At 59.2% G+C, this 26,561-nt stretch overlaps 12 protein-coding genes across 12 annotated transcripts; 8 read left to right on the top strand and 4 right to left on the bottom strand.

Annotated features, from left to right (window-relative positions):
* Window positions 1–173: 173 nt before the first annotated feature.
* CcaverHIS019_0605370 (uncharacterized protein) lies at window positions 174–4,387 on the bottom strand (the record flags this gene model as incomplete). Its single annotated transcript, XM_060603005.1, has 2 exons — window positions 174–254; window positions 296–4,387. The coding sequence occupies 2 exons, from the start codon at window positions 4,385–4,387 to the stop codon at window positions 174–176; spliced, it is 4,173 nt and encodes a 1,390-aa protein (XP_060459343.1).
* A 3,757-nt stretch (window positions 4,388–8,144) lies between these two features.
* CDC73 (uncharacterized protein) lies at window positions 8,145–9,516 on the top strand (the record flags this gene model as incomplete). Its single annotated transcript, XM_060603004.1, has 5 exons — window positions 8,145–8,514; window positions 8,594–8,866; window positions 8,913–9,024; window positions 9,067–9,403; window positions 9,436–9,516. 5 exons carry the CDS (start codon window positions 8,145–8,147, stop codon window positions 9,514–9,516), a joined length of 1,173 nt encoding a protein of 390 aa, XP_060459342.1.
* Window positions 9,517–9,797: 281 nt separating this feature from the next.
* Window positions 9,798–10,572, top strand: CcaverHIS019_0605350 (uncharacterized protein; the record flags this gene model as incomplete). The annotated part of the gene is made up of 4 exons (XM_060603003.1): window positions 9,798–9,955; window positions 10,051–10,186; window positions 10,222–10,359; window positions 10,474–10,572. The coding sequence occupies 4 exons, from the start codon at window positions 9,798–9,800 to the stop codon at window positions 10,570–10,572; spliced, it is 531 nt and encodes a 176-aa protein (XP_060459341.1).
* A 727-nt stretch (window positions 10,573–11,299) lies between these two features.
* Window positions 11,300–12,425, top strand: CcaverHIS019_0605340 (uncharacterized protein; the record flags this gene model as incomplete). Its single annotated transcript, XM_060603002.1, has 10 exons — window positions 11,300–11,415; window positions 11,448–11,462; window positions 11,514–11,551; window positions 11,590–11,697; window positions 11,748–11,792; window positions 11,842–11,855; window positions 11,895–11,909; window positions 11,944–12,034; window positions 12,149–12,362; window positions 12,413–12,425. The coding sequence occupies 10 exons, from the start codon at window positions 11,300–11,302 to the stop codon at window positions 12,423–12,425; spliced, it is 669 nt and encodes a 222-aa protein (XP_060459340.1).
* Window positions 12,426–13,073: 648 nt separating this feature from the next.
* CcaverHIS019_0605330 (uncharacterized protein) lies at window positions 13,074–14,214 on the top strand (the record flags this gene model as incomplete). Its single annotated transcript, XM_060603001.1, has 5 exons — window positions 13,074–13,119; window positions 13,495–13,523; window positions 13,560–13,757; window positions 13,811–14,107; window positions 14,143–14,214. 5 exons carry the CDS (start codon window positions 13,074–13,076, stop codon window positions 14,212–14,214), a joined length of 642 nt encoding a protein of 213 aa, XP_060459339.1.
* Window positions 14,215–15,071: 857 nt separating this feature from the next.
* On the bottom strand, window positions 15,072–17,285 carry CcaverHIS019_0605320 (uncharacterized protein; the record flags this gene model as incomplete). Its single annotated transcript, XM_060603000.1, has 3 exons — window positions 15,072–16,775; window positions 16,889–17,174; window positions 17,257–17,285. The coding sequence occupies 3 exons, from the start codon at window positions 17,283–17,285 to the stop codon at window positions 15,072–15,074; spliced, it is 2,019 nt and encodes a 672-aa protein (XP_060459338.1).
* A 448-nt stretch (window positions 17,286–17,733) lies between these two features.
* Window positions 17,734–18,675, bottom strand: CcaverHIS019_0605310 (uncharacterized protein; the record flags this gene model as incomplete). The annotated part of the gene is made up of 4 exons (XM_060602998.1): window positions 17,734–18,240; window positions 18,275–18,358; window positions 18,393–18,493; window positions 18,552–18,675. 4 exons carry the CDS (start codon window positions 18,673–18,675, stop codon window positions 17,734–17,736), a joined length of 816 nt encoding a protein of 271 aa, XP_060459337.1.
* Window positions 18,676–18,884: 209 nt separating this feature from the next.
* CcaverHIS019_0605300 (uncharacterized protein) lies at window positions 18,885–19,487 on the top strand (the record flags this gene model as incomplete). Its single annotated transcript, XM_060602997.1, has 2 exons — window positions 18,885–19,191; window positions 19,369–19,487. 2 exons carry the CDS (start codon window positions 18,885–18,887, stop codon window positions 19,485–19,487), a joined length of 426 nt encoding a protein of 141 aa, XP_060459336.1.
* Window positions 19,488–19,677: 190 nt separating this feature from the next.
* CcaverHIS019_0605290 (uncharacterized protein) lies at window positions 19,678–20,481 on the bottom strand (the record flags this gene model as incomplete). The annotated part of the gene is made up of 3 exons (XM_060602996.1): window positions 19,678–19,774; window positions 19,998–20,259; window positions 20,304–20,481. 3 exons carry the CDS (start codon window positions 20,479–20,481, stop codon window positions 19,678–19,680), a joined length of 537 nt encoding a protein of 178 aa, XP_060459335.1.
* Window positions 20,482–20,678: 197 nt separating this feature from the next.
* On the top strand, window positions 20,679–23,543 carry NOP4 (uncharacterized protein; the record flags this gene model as incomplete). Its single annotated transcript, XM_060602995.1, has 3 exons — window positions 20,679–21,008; window positions 21,042–22,108; window positions 22,148–23,543. 3 exons carry the CDS (start codon window positions 20,679–20,681, stop codon window positions 23,541–23,543), a joined length of 2,793 nt encoding a protein of 930 aa, XP_060459334.1.
* Window positions 23,544–23,740: 197 nt separating this feature from the next.
* Window positions 23,741–25,553, top strand: CcaverHIS019_0605270 (uncharacterized protein; the record flags this gene model as incomplete). Its single annotated transcript, XM_060602994.1, has 4 exons — window positions 23,741–24,019; window positions 24,056–24,430; window positions 24,521–25,146; window positions 25,178–25,553. 4 exons carry the CDS (start codon window positions 23,741–23,743, stop codon window positions 25,551–25,553), a joined length of 1,656 nt encoding a protein of 551 aa, XP_060459333.1.
* A 316-nt stretch (window positions 25,554–25,869) lies between these two features.
* CcaverHIS019_0605260 (uncharacterized protein) lies at window positions 25,870–26,552 on the top strand (the record flags this gene model as incomplete). Its single annotated transcript, XM_060602993.1, has 3 exons — window positions 25,870–25,929; window positions 26,078–26,240; window positions 26,497–26,552. The coding sequence occupies 3 exons, from the start codon at window positions 25,870–25,872 to the stop codon at window positions 26,550–26,552; spliced, it is 279 nt and encodes a 92-aa protein (XP_060459332.1).
* Window positions 26,553–26,561: the final 9 nt, after the last annotated feature.

Here is a 26,561-nt window from a genome sequence, read left to right as displayed (position 1 = left end):
CTGTCGTGGCCCGGTTCAGATGCCCTTGCCGCTATAGTATATTCGGTAAAGCAGGCTGGCGTATTTGGGGCGGCGACGTCAGTCCGGCACACCCACTAGCCCGAACTCTAGCATGTGCATATCTGGTACAACGAAAACACAGGGTTCCTATCAAAGGCAAACACAAACTTGCACTAGCGACTGTTCTGTCCGTTGATGGCCCTGCACCACTGGAGCGTCGTCGCGTGCGTCCCACCATTGAAGTAGTAGATTGACTGGGGTTAGCAACATTCGTGGCTCGTTGCGATCAACTTACCCTGTTGTCGACGACACGCAGAACGCGGTCGTTGGAGGCGCTCACACTGGCTGGCTCGCGCACCGTCGCCATACGCAGCACCGAGAACAGATCGACACTGCCCTCCCACCCCTCACCACGCGGCTGCACTAGCACAAGCATGTCAGAGCAGAGGATGAGCATGATAGGCTTCTCCATCGGCTCGGGCTTGATAAACTCGACCGGCACAACCGTCTTGTTGCCCGTAATTGTCGAGTCGCCGTCGACAGTGCTCAGCTGCGGCGGGCCGTCGACCTCGGCGTATGCGCTCGCCTTCTTGACCACGCGGATGAGCGAGAGCGCGCCATCAAGAATGAGCTTGCGGTGTGGCTGCACAAGTGGGCTCGGGCCACGCGACGTAATGCGCTGTTGCCACGCTAAGAGACGTAGCCGAGACTCGGCCTCGCGCTTCTCCTCGTTCATAAGCGACGCCAGCGTCGTGATCTCGTGGATCGCGTCATCGAGCGCGTCATTCGGCCCGATACTCTCGCGCGGAGGCGTACACAGCGCAAGATCGCTTAAAAGGAGCTTGTATCGTGGAATACGCTGCACTGGAAGCAGCAAGTACGACTCGAGGTTGATCTGCGAGTGCTTGGGGTTCTCCTTGGCGCGCTTGAGGAACGTCTTGACACGCTTGCGCTGCGCCGGTGCGAGGTTCGACCCAGTGTGCGGCACACTCTCGCCCACTGGGAGGACTGCTGAGCCAACCAGGCTTGCGCCGACAGCCGCAACGCCAATAGCGCCCGTGCCCTTGGCGGGAGAAGGAGTGGTCGAGCCGTTGGACGGCAACAACCACGTCTTCATACGTGACAGTGCGTTGTCAAAGTTGTTGATGTACGTCGAGTACTGTTTCATGTAGGCAATGTAGTTGCGGAACTCCTCGCCGACCTTGTGCGCAGCCAAGGCCGACACGGCGCCAGTCGGGTCGTCGCCGTCCAGGAGGAGAGGCTTGATGGCCCTCTCGATGGCCGGGAGGAAATTGTCGCGGTGGAAGATTAGGATCGACTCAACGCCACCAAAGACAACTTTTCGCTCCGCCATAGGGATTACGGTCTCACCCTTAGAGTTGCCGGCCGAGAGGCTGGCTGGCCGAACATAGATCTGAACCAGCTCGTCAAGACCACGGACGTATGTCTTCTCCGTCTCGTAGATCTCGCGCAGCACGCGGGTGCGTTTTGACGGGTCGTCCTTGTAGCGCTTTTGAATCTCGGGGTCGAGACCGCCAGTCGACGAGTATGCCGAGTGGCGCTCGCTGCCAACACTGACCATCGAGACGCTGCGCGACGGGATCGCGCTGCTAATCGTGAGGTGACGGGCAGACGTCGTCATTGTCGACTCGGCGACAGAGTCACGGAGTTTGGCGTTGTCGCCTATTGGAGACAGCGTCTCCGAGCTGACGGTCGATGCCTGCGACTGGATGACTTCGAATGCACCGTACGGTTCTCCCGGTGGGAGGGAAAGGTCGTAGAGGTCGCGGAGGTAGCTCTTGATCGATTCCAAGCCACGCGAGTAACGTCCATCGTTTTCGTTGATGGACATGTTGTCCACCGAGCGGGCGTACGAGTGGTGCGTCGAAGTGGTGTGATGCCCCATCGACAGCCCGTCGTCCTCGCCCAACGTCTCCACAGCATCGTCTCCAGTGGCGTGCGGCTGCTCATGGTCCGCAAGAGCCGCCTGCGGTGCCATGAACGGAGACATGGAAGGAATAGAAACGTTCAGGGAGGGTGGGCTGGGGTCGATGGGGAGGAAGCTGCGGCGCTTGCTACGCACGCCTGTGGACATTCCGTATGCGTTGACGGCAAGCTGGGTTGGCATCTTGGGGACCGACATAGTCGATACCGTGTGGGCGAGGTCGACACTGCCCTGCGACGCACCACGTTGCCTCCCGGGGATCATGGTGGTCGACCAGCTGTTCGCGTTGAGAGGCGGACGCTTGGGGGGACCACCAACGAGGGTTGGAGCAGAGATGACGGGACCCGCGGGCATCGACGAAACGTTGGCCGCGGCAGAAGCGTTCAACTGGGCAGAACGCTCCTTTTCTGTTCGCAGACGCGAGAGTGACACCTTGCGAAGGAAGCCCCACTTGCTGTTCTTCTCGTTTCCCTCGGGTTCCGAGTCATCCGTGTAGTGCGCGGCACTAAACACGCGGCGGTTCGAAGGCACAGGTGTGCGGTCGGAAAGGATCTCCGATTGTGGACTGGGGTTGCTTATGCTGCGATTTGGGGCACGCATCGGAGAGTCCTGCTTGGCACCGCGACTGAAAGTCCGGATAGACTGCTGGACCGGCTGCCCCCGTCCGTTCTGGAGGCCAAGGCCGAGCGAGTCCGCAGACGACGACGGGCCGCCAACAGACGACTGGGAGGCGTTGAGCGAGCTCATCCCCGAGTTCAACCCTGGCGTCGTGGGCCTGTAGATCGACTGGGTTGTTCCCGGACGAGCGTGGTTGGACGCGGCTGACGATGAGCGCGAGTGGGTGCGAAGCGTTGATGCCAGAATAGGCGCAACAATCGGCTGCCACTGAGTCGCGAAGGGATTGTTGTCGATTCGTAGTGTGTCGAGGTGGGCCAAGAGGCACAACCATGGTGGCAGGGTAACGAGGCGGTTGCCGCGCACGCACAGCGTGTGCAGCGAGCGCGTTTGTGCGAGCTCTACTGGGAGGTTGGAGAGCAGACACCCATCGGCCACAAGCATCCGCATGCTAGTGCACTCGCCTAATAAGGGTGGCAGTTGGAGCAAGGGGTTGTGCGAAACGTTGAGCTCCTCCAGGGAAGTGCAATGCCTGAGGGCTGTGGGCAGAGTCGACAGGTCGTTGTTCGAAATGTCGAGCACAACAAGAGTGGTTGAGAGCACGTCCAGCAGTGCAGGCAGTGCGTCGAGGATGCCGGGACCCACACCAGCAAGAAGCAGGTGTGTGAAACGGGGGAGTCGTAACAGCTCATTGTCCGACATTGCGCTCAGGACGCGGATTCCACCCATGGCCTCTAGCCTTTCTTGGTTGAGGATCGCGCTCCGACCGTCATCGACCATCGCAAGGGCGTTCGGCTCGGCAAGGACCTCGCTGTTGTCCGCCCATGGTGGCCTCGCTGGCAGTGATCCGGAAAGATAGCTGAACGAGTGTTCAAAGGCAGAGGACAGCCGTTCTTCCCCCGAGCCTGACGAACCCTCAGTGTCGTCCGTGGTCGAGACGGAGAGGCTGCGATCCCTCGCCATGACCGGCGAGCGCCATGGCTGGTGCTGTGCGTACGACGAGACGGGAGACGCGGCGTGATAGCTTGCTGTAGAGTTGGTGTCGTTTGGAGACACACGGTAGCCGTTGCGGTTGAGCCCCATGCTGATGTCGGCTGGGAGAGGGGGGACTGGTGGTTGCTGGCTGTATTCGCTGTAAGCGTGATAAGAGAACGCGCCAGAGACCATCGAGGACTCTGCAGATGAATACGCGTGCTGGCGCCCCGTCCTCATGCGGATGCGAGGCTCGTGCTCTGGTTTTCCATCCACTACCCGTTCACTGTCATATGTGTACGCCTCGCCAATAGATGGTGAGCTCGTGGTCGAGTCGACAGTCGACGTCGTGGCGAAACTCAACGTCGGCTCGCGCATGTCGTCACCAAGCTGGCGCATGTCGTCGTCGAGTTCGTTGTAATCCTGGGCGTAGACATCAAGATCGACATCGAGCTGCGGGTTGGACCCCGAGGGCATCGGGCTAGGAGGCTGCTCCGACCCAGGGTACGCGCCGGAGTGTGGAGTTGGGTCGGTGTACTTGCGTTGGACATGGTAGACTGGCTCGTCGGTGGGAGGGTAGGCACTATGTGGGCGACGCGACCTGTCGATCTTGGGGGAGCGGATGCGCGAATCGGATGGGGGCGTGTACATGCTGTCTGCACGCGGCGTGTGGTCGAGAGAGAAAGTGGAATGGATGTGGTGTGGAACAGCAGCGGGAGGAGATGTGGCAAGAGGGAGGCGAGACTTGCTCGGTCCAGCTTGCTGAGCGAGTCCACGGTCAAAGTTGTAGAGAACCCTGTTGGAACGAATCGGCAGCGGGGGGGCTGCAGGGTAGGGGCCTTCAATGTCGGGCATGACCAGGCGGGTGGTGAACGTGTGCCGTTCTGTTGAACGGCGAGGGTGGTGTCGTGTCCAGGGATAGTGTAGTTCTGGGTATGAAAGAGTGATGATGTGGTGCGTGTGTGTGTGATGTCAAGTGCGAGAAAGTGCAAGGTGGATCCAGAGTCGGGTTGGTTTGATGTGAAGGGGGGGAAGATGTTCAGTCACCCAGTCGTGCCGTGGTAACGAAGGAAGAGGTCGACAGAGCAAACATGGTCAGCCTCACGAGAACAGATTCCGGCGCGTCACGGTTTCACCACACCACCACTACTTGTGCAAAAGTCGAGACTATTATAGTAGTTGCTCGCTCATCACCATCCATCCTCATCTCTCTGGATCCACTCGTGACAATCCCTCCTTTCTTCACTACTCACAAGGTGTAGATGGGTTGTTGGCCACTCGATCAGTCGATTGACGAATGAGTTTTATGAATCGGGAGCAGTATAGATGTTGGCCACCGGGGCTGAGCGTCAGCAGAGACGTCTTGTAGGCGTAGGCTTCGTGGTGGTTGGGTAGTCCATACTGAAACCCTATCCCCTTGGACCCAAAGGGGTGGTCTTCTACAAGCCTTGGGCCTGTTTCCCCTCCCTCTCCCCCTCCCCCTCTCCAACTCTCTAAAGACTTACAAGTTCCAAGTTGCACTCGGACAAGTTTGCAACCAAGTCGAGGGACAATGTAGGATTATCAAAGGGACTCTGATAAACGATGGAGAGAAGGTTGGTTGCTAGACGCGGATAGGTCAAGGGCGCAATGTCTTGATCGATCAAGTCACTGTAGCAAAGCGCGTCAGCACCGTGCGTTCAAAATGCTCAATGGTAGATTGGAGAGACTGCGCTCAAAGTTCAGTTATGCGCACTCAGCACGTCCTCGCTTCTCATCGCATGCAAAGTATCGATGCCATCGCCGCCCAAATGAATTGGATGCGGCCAAAGCGTGGACTCGCGAACTAGGGTTCTTGGATGTGGACCGGCAAGGCGGAGCGTTACACTTGGTCCATACACCTTGACGTCCGGCATCCAGCCTCGATAAACTTTGTCCACGCCGGAGCTCGTATACGTGCTCTGCCAATACCAACACAAGATGCCAACTCACCTTTGAGCAGAGTGTCGTGTGAGAGTGAGGGAATGTGCGGTTATCGTGAGCCTTACGCGAAGGAGAGGGAAGGAGCGGGAGCGGGATTCGTCTATACGGCACAGCCCAGCTGGCCAGGGGAAGAGATGGTAATGCGGCCTTGAATGAACGCTATGGTGAGGGAGGGAGTGTGGGCGTTGACTGGTCTGTCGGACACGCGTCGTGGAGGGTTGTTGGGAGGGAGAAGGGTGTCAAGGGGGAGGGGGAGTGGGCCAACGTCTGTGCGGTTGGCTGTTGGGCGTTGTCGAGTAATGGGTTGGGTGGTCGCAGGGAAAGCCGGGCGGGAATTAGCCAGCTTTGGGTTGGGGGATTGTGCAAGCTAGAATCCGGCTAGCTTTAAAGATTGTGCGCCTGTTATCCTAGATGTTGATAAAGAGGACAAGTGAACGAGGAATCGCGAGTGATAGAATCGTGTAAAGTGGAAAGACTTGAGGGAGAAGGGTACCCGAGTTTGTGTATGTCTGTTGATAGAGTTGACCAAGTTGGATGGATGGGACAGGATTGAGTGCCCAGGTTTGGCTTGGATTGGTTTGGTTTGGTGGTTTGGTTAGGGAGGGCAGTCTTGGCCGGTCTGGAAGCCCACTAAGGGACGTTGACAACCAAAAGGGGTCAAAGCGCCGTAACCCCTCCTTTTGACTTGTAAATACCCTAAAGTGACCAAAGTGTATACTAGTCAAAACGTGACACTTGATACACCCGTTGGGTTAAATCAGTAAAGATACCAATTCCCCTTTTGACCTTGTTTATAACAGTGTAGTGTTGTTGTAAAGCAAAACGTCGTCGAGACAAGTGACGATAAAGAGAGACAGACAGTATGTGTGTGTTTGTGTGTGCAGTTTGCAAGTTTGCAAGTTTAGCGATTAACGAGTGCCACAAAGCCCAGTACGAGCAAGACACGAGTGCCAAGTGAGACGAGTGCCAGATTGCCAGAATGAATGCACAAGGAAGCAAACAGTAGCCACTAAGGGTACACAACAAGGGGGAGGGTTACGCTACCAATTCTGCAGCCATGTAGCCAACGACCGTGCAAGGTCGGGGGTTCAAAGCGCCACTTGCGGTCTTGAAAGAGTAACAATTCCGGGGCTGGTGCCGCGCAAAAACTGATTCAAGTGGACGGCATGCATTCCGGCTGCGTTCTGCGCTCTACTTTGCTGTTGTGGACTGCCCATGCTGCCCAATCCTTGAAAAGGAGATGTGGTGATCATCAAGTAGGAAGCTAGGAAGGAATATAGGGATTAAAGGGACTTGGGTGTTACCGGATTGATTACTTAGAGAATCAGAGAGAGTGGCTGGGCCTTTTTGGGCTTTTGGCTTTTGGTCCCCTTTGGGGCCAGCTTGACTTTTGCTTGTTTAGGTGTTTAGTTGAGTCGACCTGGGCCTGGTCGAGGCCAGCCCTAATACTACAACAAGATTAGGGATTAGGGAAAAGAAATAGGGTACGGGGGCATTCAGGGTATGCACAGGGCTATGTTGAGACTGGGGTCCTAAGCAGTTCTGTAACCCTTAACCGTTCTATCTCTAATTCAATAATCGGATAGATCATATGATCATATACCTTGTCCAATTCTCCAACATCAATTGCTCTTAATATACCTGCTCATCGTGCCTACCTAACGAGTTTGAACCATTCAGACAGTCTGATGAGACAATGACATATCTCCTCCACGCCCAGCACAATTAGACGTATCATGTGGTGTCGGGTATACGACGTACGACATACGACGTGGTCACAAGCAAGTTGGCAAGTGTGGGAGAAAGTCGGATGAGCAAAACAACCGCTCCACGAGTCGCATGCTGGTAACGCCCTCTCTGCCTGTCAGTTGTCAACTTTCAACAGTCAGTAACAAGTTGGTATATTTCAGAGTTGTCCAGGCCGCCAAGCCCAGGGATAACGGCGCCACGCGACTGCCCAACATGATTAAGAAACCCTTCCTTGACCCCATCTCGGACACTTCGGCGGCATCCCGCGTCCGCAAAAGAACGATTCGAGGGTAGTTCCTCTGCTCCCTTACCATACAACAAGTCATTCTTTCAACCCGCAAGGCACATGGCTTGAACCGTCCATTCTTGAGCGCGTCGTACATGCTCTCTTCCAATAGGAGGCTTGCCTAACCTCACGTGGGGGCCGGGAGGAACGGAGATCTTGCTTATTTGGCAGCACAGCTGTGCAGCAGCACCGACGAGACGTGACTTGTCATGACATTTGGTCCGTTATGCGTCACTGCTCACCATTATGAGGCTGCCATTTGCCGTCACGCTAGGAAACTGCCATTGGATGAATGACGTCGTACCAGCGTTTGTTTGTATGAGAACTGCGTCAGGTGGCTCCCAGGCATTTGGCAGTGCAATCGGGTAGCCCTATTGAGCACAGCCATGTACTTGAACTTGTTCTCTCGCGATAAAGAGAAGGGTGCGGGATCATGGAGGACATGGCACCGTTCGTCAGTTGAGATCTGGCGTCAAGAGTGGGGCAGCACCTCTACCTTGCCACGTGCTCCAACACTCTATTCAGCCCCCCACTAACCGATCGCAATGAACTCACCAACATTGACTTGTGGTTCGAACAGCTCCATAGTCAACTTCAACTCCAACCTCATCCACCATGGCATCCGACCCTCTCGCCCTCTTACGGCAAAGCATCGCCGACAGCCGGCCAGTAGAGCTCCTCACTGCGTCCAGCGAGCCAACGACTACACTCACCGACGCGGCGTCTCTCCGCTTCTCGCAGTCGTCTGGCGAGCCAGTCGTCGTCCCAAAGGAGGCGGCGACGCGGTATGCACGCTCAGACGCACGCACCGAGTTCTACTCTGTAGGACAGCTGTGGGTCGTGTGGGATAAGCGCGATGCGTCCCTCAAAGACTTTATGCAGAGCTTTACGGCGCTGGGCGTGGGCAATGTGCCGATCGCGGACCGTCGTGCCGTGCAGTCGTACCTGGCGGGCGAGAGCGATGGGGGCGCACGTGTAGGAGAGGGTGAGTAGCGCTCTGCCTATTGTCGGCGGGTCACGTCGCGGACGAGGTAACTGAACAAGAGCCGAGTAGTTGACAGCAGGAAAGGCACCTGTGCCAGAAGCTGGTCCTAGCCGGCCAGTAGCGCCGAAACGCAAGTATGAGGTTAACGCGGCGGATCTCGACTTTTGCAAGAAGCTGCGAGCGGAGGAGATTGAGCTTCGCGATCGCAATACCGTGCTGCGCGTGGCGGGGACGGGCAAGGTTAACAACTTTGAGCAGTTTGTCAAGGGGGTCATGAGCGACAAGATCCGAGCACTGCGCAAGAGCTTTGACGGGCGCAGTGCTGCGCCTGCACCATCAGCGGCGCCAGTTGGTGAGTGTGCCGATGGGAGGCAAGGCGAACAAAGGGCTGACAGCAGATGTGAACCGCGCACGCAAGCACAAGCAGTCGCATCCCATCATTATGATCTCATCCTCACCAACGTCGCTCATCACAATGTGGAACGTGAAGCAGTTCCTCGAGGAGGGCGTGTGAGTGGTTGCTTTGGACTCTAGAAATCCGGCTGACCCCAGGTTCGAGTCGAGCGACGTAGCCCGCGCAAACGAGATGCGCGAAGGCAACATGCACGTGGCGGACATTGTACGCGTCCTGCGCAAGCGACAGGGCCCGACCGGCGAGACGACGACAGAGTACCGCGTAGTGGACAGTGTCGACGGTCTGCAAAAGTGCGGACAGGACCCTTGGGACCGCGTGATCTGTGTTGTCACCACGGGTCAGGCATGGCAGTTCAAGCCGTACAAATGGGTCGATCCGCGGATGCTCTTCCGGCACGTCAAGGGCATCTACTTTCAGTGGCATAATGAGAGCGCCAACCCAGCCGTGCGGGACTGGAACGTGACTGAGATGAGGGTGAGTTGAGCTGCAGGTCAAGCTGAGACTAGATCGACCGGAACCGCCGACACACGGACCGACAGGTGGTCGCCGAGTTCTGGCGCAACCTCGACACCTTCCGGCGCAGGTAATAGGCGGTAGGGTAATAGATTGTTGATGGTGGCACGTTGCATGGTTCCTAGCATGATGGAGGATAAACGATAAAGGATTGGGGATGGGGCGCGGGGCGACAGGGCCGCTCCCGCTTGGTGCCCCGCTATGTTCGCGTCGAATCCCCCATCGCGCCACGTCCGCTTTCCGCTCGATACTTGTGCTCTCAACTCTTTTTCTATTTCTACATCTATCAGGCAGCTGGCGGCTGCTTAATTGGAATTGCAGCTGGTCGTAACGTCGCCCGTCGCTATCGTTCAACATGTCCACAATCGGCTTCATCATCAACGGGGTGCGGCACGGCTCGATGATCGGCCCACACTGGTTCCCGGACGCGGGCATGACAGTCTGGATGTTCCTCAGCGAGATGCGCGACGGCGACGCCTCGCGCATGGCCGACAACCTGCGGAATGTACAATGGTGCGTCCATGGAAGGAGGACTCGATCCGCCGTCCATCTCCACTACCCGCCCATCTTCCACTACCCGCCCATCTTCCGACATTGGCTGACCTCAGGATCCCAGACGAGAACACCCACTTCCTCCGCCGACCACTCGACGTCCTCCGCGACGTGAGGGACGGAAAATGCGCACTCCTACCCGAACACGCGTGGCGGCAATGGGACGGTGCCCAGCGCTGGGCGTATTTCGTTGTACGTCGCCTTTATTTCCGGCTTGCTGACGACAGGACTTTGATTCGATGGAGTACGAGATCTGGCGATACGGCCGCTTCGAACTGAGTTCTGGTCGCGCAAGTTTCCGAGATCTCAACTGGGACGGATTCTGTGCTCTCAGGAGCTGGATTCTCGCCATGGAGGCTGGTGTTGTGAGTCTAGAAAGAACGCGCTCACCTAGCTCTGTACCGACGATGACCAAGTCGCTGCAGGCTGGGCTGCGCTTGGACATGGGGTGTGTTTTGCATTATCGGGGCTGACGATAGACCAAAGAGACGCAGGCCACGGCCGACGCGGACGAGCTCACGCGCGCGCTGGAGAGCCTCAAGGTCCAGGACGCGCAGGAGCGGGGTGTCATGGCCTAGGGGATGGTATAACAGAATCGGACTATAATGTGAACTTGGGTATATTCAACCTGTTGAGTTGCTGTGCGGTTCAGGTCCCCTAAATGTTGCACCTTGTGCCGGCCGCGCCAACTGACGAGCGGTGCTTCCTGAGACGTCGAGGTCCAAGCGCAGATCCAGCACGCCAGCACGGGCAGAGCTTGGGTTACTGGAGCCGGCGGTAGACGTGCACGCGTGTCACGGGTCAGTCTCCGCGATCGCCAGAGTTGAAGTGGCCGTGGATACAGAGCACGGAGGACGGAGGACGGAGCACAAAGCATAAATCACAAAGCACAAAGCCCTGGCCGTGATAACGCGAGTGATAACTTGATAGAGGATTGAATGGCAACATTTTGGACAAGGAGGTTTAAAGATATTAGCGGCATGTACCTCAGGTGCATTGGTAGGCTGACCATGTGACGTCGTCGCGCCTCACGTTCCGATCAATCAACCTGTATCGGCCGTATCCTACATTCTGCATCCTGCATCCTGTATCCATCCCCAGAGGTTTGTGCGTCCTTGCTCCCTCACTCGCACCTTGAGCCTTCAGACTCTTCTTACACTCGACGCGACTCGCTCTTCGCGCTTCTCTTTCCAATCAGCAGTTGATTGAACGCGTCTGAACTTGCCACTCGCCTGCACTCGGCCCTCCACCCAAACCCAAACAAACCCATCCTCCCCCCACACACCCCTCGTCACTCAAAACACCATGGCCCACAACGCGACGTCGTGCTCCTCCCAGTGGGGCGAGAACATCATAGTTCTCCCCGCCACCGCGCAGCTGCAGGCGCTGCTCACGCTCATTCGCGACGAGAGAACCGGCCGGTGAGCAAGGTCGCAAAATTTGCTAATCCCAGTGGCGACTTTGTCTTGTGAGCGACGAGGCCGAGAGCTTGCCATAAGAGGGACGGGCCTAACCCCAGCTACTCGGACCGTATCATTCGCCTGCTCGTCGAGGAGGGTAAGTCGCGTGGCTGGCATATCTATATCTGACCCTAGGCCTCAACCACCTCCCCGTGGTCCCGCATACGGTCAAGACACCGACGGGTGTCGAGTTCTCAGGCGTCGGGTTCGAGGGCCGTATCTGCGGCGTGTCGATTATGCGCGGTACGTGGAGAGACCCGACCGGTCATGGTCATGTATAGTGCTAACGACAGCGGGCGAGGCTATGGAGGCTGGATTACGTGACTGCTGCCGTTCTGGTGCGTACCCGTGCGATCACGATACATTGTACTCTTAAGCTAACTCCAGTCCGCATCGGCAAGGTATGCCCCCCACTGTCTTGTAATGCTGACGCCGCGTAGATTTTGATCCAGCGTGTGAGTTTGTGGCTCGGAATGAAACTGATCCAAGGACGAGGAGACGGCCCAGCCTAAACTCTTCTACGCCAAGCTTCCCGATGACATTGCCCAGCGGTACTGCCTCCTCCTTGACCCCATGCTTGGTGAGATTGTTTGTGACTAAGACTAGTGGCTCGAGCGTATGGCGACCGTCGCACCAGGCAGGCCTAGGCCCAGTCGTCCCATTCGCCCTTGACCAAGCTGCCCACTGACCCCAGCTACTGGCGGCTCGTGCCTCAAGGCCATCGAGGTTCTCCTCGAGCAGGGCGTAAAGGAGGAGCGTATCCTCTTCCTCAACCTCATCGCGTCGCCCGAGGGCATCAAGAATGTCCAGGCAAAGTTCCCCAAGCTCAAGGTCATCACTGCATGGGTTGACCAGGGCCTGGATGCCAAGCAGTACATTACGCCCGGCCTCGGCGACTTTGGTGACCGGTACGTGCACCTGATACTTACATTAGTAATCAAGGCTGCGCTCACTCCAGCTACTTCCTCTGATTTCATTTGCATAGATAGGGCTTGATGGAGTGGTGTTTGTGGCGGGGTTGCAGAGCGCGTGAGACTGCTAACAGGATGGAATGATGGAGTGAGCGAGTGCCACAAATCGGAAGAGAGGGATATCGCCGGGAGCGATTTTTGAGGGAGTGCGTATCCACCCAGACCATTGCAGCCCTTGGCCTACCCAGGCACATGGCTCAACTGGGTGTGCACCTGGCAGCTGGCAGACCAGTCTCGGCTCGTCTGGTGGAGAGCAGCCGCAGTTAAAGTCGGTGGATTAACAAAGAAGCAAAAGCCTAACAAATGCCCACAAAAGGGCAAACAGCTTTGATCCAGGATTGGCTGAATTTCAACTCAAGACCAACCTGTGAATACTCTTCCTCGAATCCATTCCACCTTCCTCCTCCTCCTCCACTCCATCCTTCCTCGTATCCAAAACCTACTCAAAAGGTGAGCATCCAGCACAAGACACACCTCAAGACGACGAGCACTCCCTCGAACCCATCATTAGCCCGCTCCTCGATCCTCGACTCGCCTTTGCCCCCACCCGCCACTCAAGGCCACCCAAGGAAATCCTGCTGACACATTTCTTTCTTGATCACCTTGCTCGCCTTGTCTCAACGCATCCCTTCTTCTTCAGACATCAAGATGTACGGCGCTCCCCGTTCCGGAAACTGCTTCAACTGTGGCCAGCGTGCGTGTGGTGTGATGTGTGACAGGTAGCAGGCGACCTTCCTTGTTCGGATCCCCCCCTTGGTCCCAGGATCCTCGGATCGTCTGCCTGCTACCACGTCACTGTGTCTCTGTTGTGGTGTCGCGGGGCAGATTGCCCGATGTGTTGTGCTGTGTACGGGTGTGGCGAGCGAGCGCGCAGGCGTGGAGCGAGCTATTAGCCAGTACATAGCACTTTCCCCTCCCCAGCAATGCCTTGCTCATACTGCGTATGAGACCTGGCCAGCCGGGGTGGATCTCATGCACACGTCCTTCCTTTCCCACATGTCTATGGTTGGCCCCGCGACGACCGCGACGAGACGTCTTGCTATGATGAAGTAATGTACTAACTTTCAAGCCGGCCACATTGCCCAGGTCTGCCCTGACGTAAGGTATCCCCGCAGGTAAAGCTGACTCCCCAAGGCCGGTGTCCCCACCTGCTACTCGTGCGGCCAGGCCGGCCACCTCAGCCGCGAGTGCCCCCAGCCCAAGCCCAAGGCCTGCTACACCTGCGGCCAGGAGGGCCACCTCTCGTCGGCGTGCCCCCAGGGCCCCGCTGCTTCGGGCTTCGGCGGCCCCAACGGTGGCGAGTGCTACCGCTGCGGCAAGCCCGGCCACATTGTGCGTTTCTCGTTTTTTTTTTTTTACGTACCCGTAACAGTATCTAACCCCAGGCCCGCCTCTGCCCTGAGAGCGGTGACGCGGCTGGCTTCAGCGGCGGCCCCGGCGGCGCTGGCGGCTACGGCGGTGGTGGCTTCAGCGGCGGTGGTGGTGGCGGCTTCGGCTCCAAGTCGTGCTACACCTGCGGCGGCGTTGGCCACATCTCGCGCGACTGCCCCTCGGGCGGTGGTGGCGGCGGCCGCTTCGGCGGTGGTGGTGGTGGCGGTGGCGGCTTCGGCTCGCGCAAGTGCTACAACTGTGGCCAGGACGGCCACATCTCGCGCGAGTGCCCCCAGGAGCAGGGCCGCACTGTAAGCTAGTACCGGCCAACTAAAGCTGACCTCAGTGCTACGGCTGCGGCCAGGTCGGCCACATTAACGCCAACTGCCCCGCCAACCAGCAGGCCCCCGCTGCCTAAGTGCGCGGCGGCGCAACGAGCGACGAGCGAGAGTGCGAGTTGTCCAGTTGTGAAGCGAAGCAGAAGATTATGCCACACTATCTGACCGAACCTGAACCGAATCCATCGAATCCATCAATCCGACCCATCTGTCGCACTGTACATTTTTCAGCCGACTTTTATTTATCCTTCTTTTCCCTCCTTTTTCCTTTCTGTGTTTCCATCTCTAGTCGTTCCGTTATCCGCGGCGGGCGTAGCCCGCTTTGTACACCACCTGGCGCAGGAGAGACCGTCCTGGACGGTTAGGTAGCAGTGGTGCGATGAAAGAAGTGAGACGCGAGCGGCGAGGAGCGAGCCAGGAGCGAGCGAGCGAGCGAGCAGGGTGGAGGTGGAGCTTGGGCTTGCCGGTCACCTGACTGGCGAATACATCACACTCGGGCGACCGAGACTTGTTCCGTGCAATACGCACTGGATCCAGTCGGGCTTTGAGCCAGTCCCGCCGCCGTCTACGCAACGCCACCTCTAATCCCTCAGACCATTCTGTCCCTCCCAACGGCATCGTGCATTCCACATGCAGTATGCAGGACGGGTATGGTGGCATATCCCGCGTACTTGCAGATGGGTAGCAGGAGCAGGAGCAGGAAATCACCCGACGTGTGTCTGGTTGGGGAGAAACCACGACAAGGATGGAGAGCCGATAATGGACCCCGAGGTACACTCGCACACTCGCTCACTCACTTTCTGTACACCAATGACTCAAGTCTCAACGGCAAGAGCTTCATCATGATCCTCTAGTCAAAACACCCCGCGCTTCCCTTATCTCGATCTCGATCACGCATATCAGACTACAGAACGTACAACGGCAGGGGAAAGGTACACTACTCTACGCGGAGGGCGGCGACGGCGGCCGCGGGCGCGGCGGAAGGGTCGGCAGTCGCACTAGGCCCGGGAGCGGCGGGAATACTAGTAACAGGCGGCCCAGCGGCCGTGGCACGTGCCGGCGGCGAAGCGGGCGGTGTCTGCACATCTGCCTGCTGACTCGGCGTGGCCGTGCGGGGCGGCGGACTAGTCGTCGCCTCGCCAATGACAAACTGCGGGCGCTCCAGTTCCTCTGCGCGCTCGCGCGCTTCGATGCGCTCACGGTCGTCGTCCTCGTCGTCCTCGTCGTCGCTGATCTCGGGGCCGAGGCCAGAAAGCATCTCCTCCGCACCGCGAGGCAGGGTTGCGACACTGCGCGTACTCCGCGTAGTACGCATTGAGCGGATACTTCCCGCCCGCTGAACAGGCTCAATGACACCAGGCGTGGCTGCGCCGCTCTCCTTACTCGACGGGAGGGCGAGGCGCAGGAGTGACGTGTACGGCTGGCGGCACACAGGGCAATACCATCCCTTGGCCTTCTTCTTGCGGCGCGGGGCAGGAGGGGGTGCGGGCGCAGGCGTCAGTAGTCCTCCGATGCCGACGCCCATCTGCGGCGGCTCCTCGGTCGTGCCCGTGGTCGCGCCGCCGGCTGTCGCTGCTGCTGCGGCGGCCTCGTCGTCACGTCTCGCCACGCGGCCACCCGCACCGAATTCGACCATGCCAACTGCACACTCCCTGCACACCACCAGGTGGCGGCAGGGGAGGAGGACAACGTCGCGCGGGCTCGTGAGACACACGATGCACTCGTTTGGCGTGGACGCGTACGGGTCCGACGAGGTCGGCGGGTAGGTCGAGTCAGCGCCAGCGGCCGACGAGAGACCATAGATCTCCTTGAGGAGGAAGCTGTGCCCGCCGATCTGCGCCTCGCGACGCACGACCTTGACAACCCAAACACGCTTGCCCGTGCCAGAGTGGTCGGTCGCGCCCGCGTCTGGCACCCACGTCCCGCTCACGAGAATGTGAGTGAGCTGCGCGTTGCGGCGACGCAACGGCTCGCCCTCAGGCCCAATAGCCTCGAGGGAGATGACGAGGCGCATGCCGTGCTCCTCCTCCTCCTCCTTCTTATCCTCCTTCTTGGTCTCCTCAGCAGGCGGCTCGTTTGTCGGCGTCATCTCAATGTTGGCCTCGACGTCGTGCTCGCGCTGCCTCCGGAAGAGGCCGAAACGGCGACCCGTGTGTTGCTGCTCCTGGTGGTGCTCCGGAATGGCAGTGGGGTCTGGATCAGCAGTCGGCTCGGCGCGCTCTCCACTCGTGCGGCTCGTAGTCACGCTGGCGGGGGGAGCCGCAGCCCTGCTTTCGTCCTCTTCCTCGATCGCCTCCTCGACGGGCGCGATCGGCACGATCGCAAGGTTCAAGTCAAGCGCCGCCTCTTTTGGCAGGTCAAACAGCTTGTTGAAGCCGCCAGGGTGCACTCCCGTGTACAGCACCTTGGGCGGCTGGTGAGAGACTACCTCGTCGCTCTTGTTGTTCGGATACAGCGAGAGCGTGATATTGACCAGTGGCGTCATCGCGTCGTAGTTGAACTTGAGGAGATGCAGTGGCTGTGCAGGAGGCACGGGTGCAGACGTTACGTCTGCCTCCGGAACATGGTCGAGAGGATGGAGCAGGAGTGACGGGCGCTTGAGGTTGACAAGAGCCTGAAGAGTGGTCGTGGTGTGGAGGCCCTGGGGTTAGTGTCGAGCAGCAGCAGCACGTTTCGCCTGGCCACTCTCTTTGCCGGCCGCATCAAGCAATGCGCCCCGCAGATCCTGTCTGGCCCCGCCCGCGTACCACTCACCTCCTCGCCCTTGGCCTTGTCGACCCAGCGCTTGACAACGTCGACCGAGACCGCTTTGCCGTCCCCGCCCTCCGTCCAGCCAGGCTGGTCGTCGTCACCGACATCCGGTCCAAAGATCGTCTCGCGCTTGCGGACCTTGACTTCATCCTTGGACTCGGTAGTACCCGGGAGCGCGCCGTCCACGACGACAGTCTGCTGGATCGCGGGGTAGTATGCGCCCGTGAAGAGGCGGGGCGGGCCGAGGAACGAGCCGGATCTCGACTGTCGGCGGAAGCCTGCAGAGTCGCTGCAGTCAGTATCGTGATGTGATGGAGCCATCTGTCATCTCGAATTAAGAGGATGGCTGACGAAAGGAGACTCAGACTCACGCAGAGGCCCAGTGGGAGAGTGCGGCCATGGTAGAGGGAACCGATTCTGGACAAATAAAGGCCTGGCTAGGCGCGGATTAAGGTGGTGCTAAGCGATGTAAACGTCTCGAGCGCAGGGGCTTTGTTGAGTAGAGATGTGGATGGTGAGAAACGCGATGGAGCGATGTTGAGAGTGACGACTCCACCACAACCCGTAATACGAGGAAGGTGGCGGCAAAGCCAAGCCCCCACGCAATTGCTTCCGTCGTTATTAGGCCCGGTCCAGAGCAACCAGCGACGTCGCTCTCGTACAACATGCATCCTTGGAATACAGAAATGCAGATATCAGCTCGGATGCGGTGGATGGCATGGGTGGGACAGAAATAGTGATGGCAACGTGATAAGTCGATGGCGAGGCAGGGCGAGGCAGGTATCTCACGCCTCACGCCTTAATACCAAGGCAGGGAGGGATCTGGGAGCCGAACAGTCACGGTGGGCTTAAATCCACTCCTCGTCGCCCTCGGCCTCTGCGCCACCGTACCCAGCATATTGAGCGCCGCCGAGCTCGTCGTCGTCGTCCTCCTCGACCTCAAACTCCTCGTCACTCATAGCCTCGTGCATGGCGTCGCCGAGCATGTCGGCAAACTCGTCGAGGTCGTCGTCGCTGTCCTCGATGATCTCGACGCTCTTAATCTTGCCAACGGACGGCGACGACGCGGGCGCAGCCTTCTTCTTTGCTGCGGCCTTCTTAACCGGTGCCTTCTTTGCCGCAGCCTTCTTCTTTGCCACAGCCTTCTTCGGAGCCTCAATCGAGGGGAGCACTGGATCCAGATCGGCCGCCGAGGGCAGCTGCTTGCGCGCAATGCCCTTGCCGGCCGTCGTCGCGCGCTTCTTCTTGGGTGGCGGCGCCTCAGCGACTGGGAACGCGCCATCCTTACGCAGCCCAGAGAGCGTGCGGTTCAGTGTCAGATGCAGCGTTGATGGGAGCGCGTGGAGTGTAAACGTCTGCTGTCAGGTATGTTGGGGGAAGGGGACGCACCTGCCGGTCTTCGTCCCAAACGAGGACGCATTCGCGCACCTTGCCTGCCTCTTCGCGTACGTCGAATACCTGACTCGATCCATTCTGCGGTCAGTTGATGCCTGGAAGGAGAACTCACAGCCTGGTCAAAGGACAGGACATGGGCACCCGTTGCCCCGGATGGCGCGGGCTCGAGTACGCCAGCTGTTTCCGACGTTACGCTGGCTGGCTTGAATGCGTCTGATGTTAGTTTGGGTACAAAAAAATACACAACGGATGGCCAGCTCGCGCCACTCACACTTGAGAGCGACGACGTCGTCATGAGGTCGCTTCTCGCCACGCAGGACGTCGCGTGCGCTGTCCGCAAACTCGAGGTCAAACGTCCCTTCGGAAAGCACGATGAGTGGGTCGGCGGTGCTCATGACTAGTATGATATGAGTAGTAGTAGTAGTATGGACAACAGCATTGTGAATGTGATGGGAAGTATCTCACTTGTCTCCCAAACAGTGTCGCCGTTACCCCGCGTCCCCACTCACTTCCCCGCACTTTTCACGTGGCCCAACCCGCCCAATCTCCTTTACCTACTTTTGCCATTCTATGACTTTCCCGAATTCATCTCAACTCTACACAAATGTCGTTCCCCGCTGCCCTCCGACCAGCCGCCCGAAGCGCGTACCGCGACGTGCTCCGCGCCGCGCGCGACACCTTCCACGCCGACCCTGCGCGACACGCGCAGTTCGTCGCGGCCATTCGGCCAACGTTCATGTCGGCTACCCTTACCGATCCCGCCAAGCCGCCGGCGCAGCCGCTCGAGGGGCCGCCTGTGGACTTTGCCGCGCCCGAGGAGATCCAGAAGCGTGTTTCGGAATGGAAGGAGGTCGCGTCGTTCCTGCGCAAGAATGTTGTGCAGGGACGGCAGGATGAGACCGGGACGTTTAGTGAGTCGCGAGCGAAGCGACCTCGGGAGAGGAGCTGGGCGAGGATGTGGAGATGGAAAGAGCGAGGAGAAGATGAGGGGGGAAAGGAGTAGGCGCAGCTGGGGAGAAGAACTGCTGCTCCAACAAGTGGTGGATCCAAGGACTAGCTGTCATCCCCCAAGTGAAAGCTAACACCAGAACTCCGCGTGACCAAGGACACGGATCTTGGCGACAACGAGACCATCAAGGCGCCCAAACCCATGCCCGTCACGCCGTTCCCGAACCGCGGCAAGCGCCGCAGGAAGTGTGGCGAGTAGGCACCTACGACGATGGTGGACGGTCATCCTAGAGATAGACTGCGAGACAAGCTAGATGCTCGGGTTATAGGACACGACTCATTGCATGCACTCTGTGCGACGTACTCAACCTGTTTTCCCCGAAAGCAACTCGTCTCCTCTGGTCCTAATTCTGGATCTGGTCTAGAATAGTGCATGCCCTCTACCGCGTCTAGTTCTTCTTCGGCTTCTTCACGCCGTACTTGGAGCGCGCCGAGACACGGCCAGCCACACCGTTCAGGTCGAGCGCGCCACGGACGACCTTGTAGCTAGCATTAGCAGAGTTGCGCGTGTCCAGCTGGGAAACGAGGCAGACTTGGCCCTTGAGAGCGATAACGGAAAGTAGTCATTCAGAGGTGAAGGGGGAACTAGACGGCGTCCGCTCTCCTGCCTTTCCCTCCAAAGATCTGGGACCCGCCCACGTTGGCCGCTCAACTCCCTCCTCTTTCTTTCCCTTGTCTCCGCTTATCTCCTCCCTGTAGTCCGACTCACCGACAACCGGGAATATCCTTCGTCCGTCCTCCACGGATAAGCACAACGTGGTGCTCCTGCAGGTTGTGCCCCTCGCCGGGGATGTAGGCGATGCACGAGTTGCCCGTCGACAGCTTGACCTTGCACACCTTGCGCACGGCCGAGTTGGGCTTACGCGGCTTGACGGTGTAGACCTTGCTCACGACCCCCTTCTTCTGGAAGCACTGCTCGAGCAGCGGCGCCTTGGACTGCTTGACGATCGTCTTGCGGCATCCACGGAGGACTGGTGTCAGATAAGGCAGAGGGGAAAGTCAATCTGCTACTCACCCTGCCCAACAGTCGACCTCTGCGTCGGGAGAGTGGAGGAGAATGGCCGAGAGAGGGGAGCCAGGGAGGGGAGGGCGCGCGGGCGCACGGCGACGCGCGAGGTCGACGCGACGGGGGCGTGAACCGAGAGACGCGAGAACGACGCCGATAGCGTAGACGCAGCGTACCGTGACAGCATGGTGTGATAGCTGCTATTCAATGAAATTGAATGTACCCAGCTTCCGAGAAGCACAAGAAAGAGGCAACAGTCGAAATCGCCCGGAAAAATGACGTGGCCCACGTGTCATACCTCCACCCGATTATCACTCCACCAGAGATTTCTGAAATGCAGACCTTCACCACCCAAAGCATCAACAAACCATCACCTTGACCGCAATGGACGCGGACTTTATCCCACTCGAGGGCACACTGGTGCCGACCCCCAAGAAGGAGCGCGCACCCAGAGAGCCCAAGGCCAACACCACGCTCTTCGTCTCATCGCTCCCTTACAATGCCACCTCGACCGATCTCGTGACGCACTTCTCGTTCGTTGGGCCGGTGCGCCATGGCTTCGTCGCGACGGACCGCGAGAGCGGCAAGTCCAAGGGTGTGGGATATGTCACATACGCGATGAAGGAGGACGCCGAGCGGGCTGTCACCGAGCTCGACGGGAGCGAGTTTGGCGCCAAGGGACGCAAGATCCGCGTGTCGTGGGCCGACAAGAAGGTGAGCGATGCACGAGGTTTAAGCTAATCCCAGCCGGGGAAGGAGATGACGGACGTGCGTCCGGCGAAGAAGGCTCGCGTGGCTGCTGGTGAGGAGGGGGAGGACACCGACCCCAACGCTATCCGCACGATCGTCCTCACCGGCCTACCGGCCGATATCACCAAGGCTGTCCTCTGGAAGAAGGTGCGCAAGGTGCACTCGGGCATCGAGCTCGCTTTCCCCGTTGAGGGCGAGGACGCAACGGCACACCTCGTCTTCCCTACCCATGGCGAGGCGGTCAAGGGCATCCCCAAGTTGCATGGACACACGTATAAGGGCGCGCTCCTCTCTGCTGTTCTCAAGAAGCGCCTTGCTGTGCTGAGCAGCAAGGGCGAGGGCAAGGCGCCCAGCCATGCTGGCCGTCTTATCGTGCGCAACCTCGCATGGGAGACGACCGAAGCCGATCTGCGCGCGACCTTCCTCCCCTTCGGACCTATCCAGGCGATTGACTTGCCGACTCTGCCGTCCAAGCTCCCCACCGAGCCCGGAAAGCCCGCCCCTCCCCCGCGTGCGCGAGGATTCGCCTTTGTGTGGTTTATGGCGCGCAAGGACGCGGAGAAGGCCATGGCTGCAGTGAACGGCAAGCCGATCAAGGCTGCGCCTAATGCAGCGGTGGCCAAGGGCAAGCAGGGGCGGTTGGCCAAGAAGGGTGAGGTCGGCGATGGACGGCCGGTCGCGGTCGACTGGGCTATGAGCAAGGAGAAGTTTGAGGGCGCCAAGAAGCAGGATGTGAAGGCTGATGAGGGGAGCGAGGAGGAGAGTGGCAGCAGCAGCGACTCGGACTCTGACTCCAGCGACAGCGGGAGTGACGACAGCGAGAGTGACGACGAGGAGGAAGTCGACGCCCAGGTCGACGCAGACATCGACATGGAGGACGCCAGCGGCGACTCAAGCAGTGACGACAGCGACGACAGCGACGACAGCGATGAGGGGAGCGATGAGGAAGATGAGGACGAGGACGAGGGGCCCGTCAAGCCCAAGCTGCCGGATACCGACGTTGGGAGCACGCTCTTCCTCCGCAATGTGCCATACGAGGCGACAGAGCAGGAGGTCGGCTCTCTGTGAGTGCCGGTCTGTTCCTTGTCCACATCTGACACCAGTTTCCAGTCGTTCGGGCCCATTCGCTATGCCAAAGTGACGATCGACCACGCGACCGGGCGCACGCGCGGAACAGGCTTCGTGTGCTTCTGGAACAAGGAGCATGCTGATGCGGCTATCGCCGAGGCTGACCGCGTCGCATTCGAGACGGGCACCGCCGCGCCGGGCAAGGCTGGGGGCGAGCGCAAGAACCCCTTCGCTCTCCCATCCGTTCTGACGGCTGACCCTTCCTCTTCGCTGGCGTCGCGTCTCGTGCTGCACGGGCGTACGCTCAATGTCTCTCGCGCCGTCACGCGCGAGACGGCGGGCCACCTCGCAGAGGACAACCAGCGCGCGCGTGAGAAGGGCGACAAGCGAAACACGTACCTTATGCGTGAAGGTGTCGTCTTTCCGAACTCGCCTGCCGCTGCCGCCCTTCCCCCGAGTGAGGTCGAGAAGCGCCAAGCCGCGTTCAACACGCGTAAGACACTCCTCCGCTCGAACCCCTCACTGTACATCTCCAAGACGCGTCTGAGTATCCGCCAGCTTCCTCTCTTCGTGACCGACCGCGGGTTGAAGCGCCTGGGCATCCACGCAGTGCGCGCATTCGATGACGAGGTCAAGGCGGGCACGCGCGAGGGCTTGACGAGGATTGAACAGGACGACGACACGCTCTCGGCCGCCCTCGAGGGACGGACCAAGAAGAAGGGAGAGCGCCCGACGTCTGTTGTGCAGTCCAAGATTGTGCGACAGAACGAGAAGGTCGACCCTCTCACAGGCCGCGGACGGAGCAAGGGCTACGGTTTCCTCGAGCTCCGCTCCCACCGGGAAGCGCTCAAGGTGCTTCGGTGGGCGAACAACAACGAGGCGGTCGGCCCGCTCCTGTTGGAGTGGTGGAACGCCGAGATAGCCGACATTCGCGAGCATGCGCGCAAGGAGCTCGAGGCGGTTAAGGGGGGTAAGGAGGGCAAGGAGACCAAGGAGGAGCTTGAGTCGCGCCTGAAGAAGCTCGACGGACGGGTCGGCGAGGGCGACGAGCGCAACGGCGGTGGCATGCGTGGCGGCAAGACGCTGATGATCGAGTTCTCGGTCGAGAACGTTCAGGTCGTGCGGCGGCGAGTGGAGAAGGTCTCTGGCCCGCGTGAGCGCCAGGAAGGGGGCCGCGACAAGGGCAAGCGCAAGGCCGACGACGACGAGGAGCGCGACGCCAAGCGGCCACGCCGCGACTCGAAGCCCGACAAGAGCCGACGCGACAGTCGAGGAAGGGAGGAGAAGGGCGGCAAGAAGAGCGAGGGCGGCAAGCCTGAATCCAAGCCCAGGGCTGAGAAGGCGGACGAGCCGCGTGGTATTGAGAAGCTCGGCTCGCACCTCGGCAGCCTGATTGGGCGGAAGCGCAAGCAGCGCAAGGGGGGCAAGTGAGCGGAAGAGGAGACGGAGTATTCATAGACCATTGGTATGCACATGTAGACTTTGATTTCGGATGTGCAAGCTGGTGAGATGTTGAGATGCTGAGACACAAATGACCACATGACACTCAGGCACGGCCCGACAACAATCCGGCTAGCTTGCCGTTAGACAATTCAGAACTTGACACAAACAACAAATCAACATGCGCCATGCTGGCCGATAGAAGCAGCCGCGCGGTGCATGTGGGACTTGCGGATGAGAGGACGCCGCTGCTCCCGCCTGTCGCTTCAGGCTCTGGGACATCCAGCTTAAGACCAGCCTCGTCTATCGGGGCGTCATCCGACATAGCATCTTCATCCCGCACACCTATGCCGGAGGACGTCAAGAACGTAACGGAGCAGGAGGACCGCGTCGTCACGGAACACCCGTCTCCCGAAATCGACGGGCGTGATGGCGAAGGACCCACTGTCACCAAGTGGGAGGAGTGGGTAAGTCGTTCACCACCACTGCCGCTCACCCACCAGGCCTACTACCTGTACTATAACGGTGACAACGGCGTCGGGCCGCTCAACTACTCGAACATCCTCTTCCAGTCTCTCGCCACTGCGGCTGGTCACGATCCGCGCACAGGCCGCGCCTGCACCGACGACCAGTGCGTGATCCGGTGGGGAGGGCGTGAGCGTTCCGTCGCGTCCGTCATCCTAATTGCGAACGGGATGAGCTTTGCGATCATGACGCTGCTCTTCACGACAATCGGCAGTGCAGCAGACTACGGCTCCGTGAGCCGCTGGGTACTGCTGCTTGCGACGGTAGTGTGCTGGGCGTCGCAGTTTGGGTTTCTGGGCGTCACGCAACCCTCGCAATGGGAGGTTGCGATGGGTCTTTTTGTGCTCGGTTTCGTGAGTTATGGCGTCACTCTTGTGTTCTACGCATCTGTTTTTCCCCGGTTGGCAAGGAACACGCCTCGGACAAAGGCAGCTCGGCGCCAGCTCGACGCAGCCGAAATCAGTGCGGCGCAATACGAGATTGTCGAGATGCTGGAAAGGAACCGCCTCAGCGCCGTATCGACAGCCCACTCGAACTGGGGATATCTCCTGACTCTGGCGCTTAACCTGTCCATCCTCCTCCCGCTCGCCAACAACCCTATGGTGAACAACTACACTCTCGCGGCGACAAACGTCTACTGGATCGTACTGGGTCTGCCGTGGTTTATAGTACAGAAGAGCCGGCCTGGCCCGCCCCTCCCTGTTGGCGAACACTGGATCACTGTGGGGTGGAAGCAGATTGCAAGTGCGACGAATCACTACCGCCGCCTCCCGTATACGTTCATCTACCTGGCGGCGTATTTCCTGCTCGCAGACGGGCTCAACACCACTGGTACAGTAGTTGGCATCATCCAGAACCAACACGTCCACTTCTCCTTCCTCCAGAACACGTATCTGGGCCTAGCCCAGGCGAGCTGTTCCATCCTATCCGTCTATGGTTTCTGGTATATCCAGCGGTGGCGGGCCATCCCCACCAAACGCATGTTCCAAATAACCAATCTGGTCACGGTCCTAATCCCCTTCTGGGGCATGATTGGCCTTTGGACACGTACCATTGGATTTCACCACACGTACATCGTCACATGAGAGGGCTGACACCAGGTGGGAGTTCTGGTTGTATCAAGTCGTCTTTGGGCTGGGCCAGGCGCCGTATTATGCGTATGCGCAGAGCATGATGGCGGATCTGACGCCGCCGGGGTTTGAGGGGATGTTCTTCGGCTTGTTCGGGATCACGAACCGCGCGTCCTCGCTCGTCGGGCCGTATGTATGTGCGGCGATTGTCGACGCGAGCGGGACCCAGTGGATCGCGTTTATATTCCTCTTCATCCTGTGTTTCGTGGCCGCGGTGGTCATCACCCTCTTTGTGGATATGGAGCGGGGGCGGGCGGACGCCGTCGCGTTTGCCATTGCCCAGCGCGGCGCCGTCGCCGACGTCCGCGGGATCACCAAGGTGCCGGAAGCGCCGGACGCTAGCTAGTGGGCTCAGTCAGACAGGTTGTAGAACACGCATGTAGCTTGGGCTGGCTGGATCTACATACGAGAAGAGAGAGGTGAATTCTAATTCCTAAATTCAAAGTGTATATGAATTGGATTAAGACGGATTATCCCTGCCGCCATTTCCCTCCTTTTATCCCACGCCGCCGAATCCAACAACACAACTCAACTTGAACTCAACTTGAACTCGAGACTCACGCCCAGCTCTCCAGTCCACAACCACCTCGACAGCCGACGATACCACGCACAGCGACTCCTCATCCCACCCCCCACGCTAACCCCCCAAAACAACGCGCATCATGTCGGGCCGCAAGGTGATGGTCCAGCCCATCAACATCCTCTTCAGCTTCTTGCAAAAGGTAGGTTATGCTTGTGGAGCAGGCTGGCCAGCCCACCGTCAACTCGTCAACCCGAGCCGCTTGCAGCAGTTGTAGCTGTACTCTGGCACTCGCCAGCCTGCTCACCCACACTGCGTCCGCATTCTTGCGCCCGCACCGCTGACCCCAGCGCACGCGCGTCTCGGTGTGGCTGTTCGACAACACCGAGTTCCGGATCGAGGCGTTCATCATTGGCTTTGACGAGTTTATGAACGTTGTTCTCGACGAGGCCGAGGAAGTGTACGACTGCGGTGCCAAGCCTGGGAAGGAGGCCAAGCCGCGCCGGTCATTAGGTGGGTGTTGGAGGGGGAAAGGCGGGGGAAAGGCAAGGGGGAGGGGGAAAGGCGGGGGAAAGGCGAGGGGGAGGGGGAAAGGCAAGGGAGGGGGAAAGGCAAGGGGGGGGGGGGGAAGGCGAGGGAGAGCAGGCGAGGGAGAGCAGGCGAGGGAGAGCAGGCGAGAGATGAGTACGAGGACGACGGGGAGTAGGAGTGATGGGGAGGGAGGCGGAGGGTTTGGGCCATAGGTCTCGTTCAAGGTCGCTCACCCCAGGCCGCATCCTCCTCAAGGGAGACAACATCACGCTCGTCCAGCCCATGGACGCATAGACGGTTGTG

Source organism: Cutaneotrichosporon cavernicola, assembly GCF_030864355.1.
Source record: "Cutaneotrichosporon cavernicola HIS019 DNA, chromosome: 6".
NCBI lineage: Eukaryota > Fungi > Basidiomycota > Tremellomycetes > Trichosporonales > Trichosporonaceae > Cutaneotrichosporon > Cutaneotrichosporon cavernicola.
Note: the sequence above shows the minus strand (reverse complement) of the source record. Positions and strands in the feature narration are given on the sequence as shown.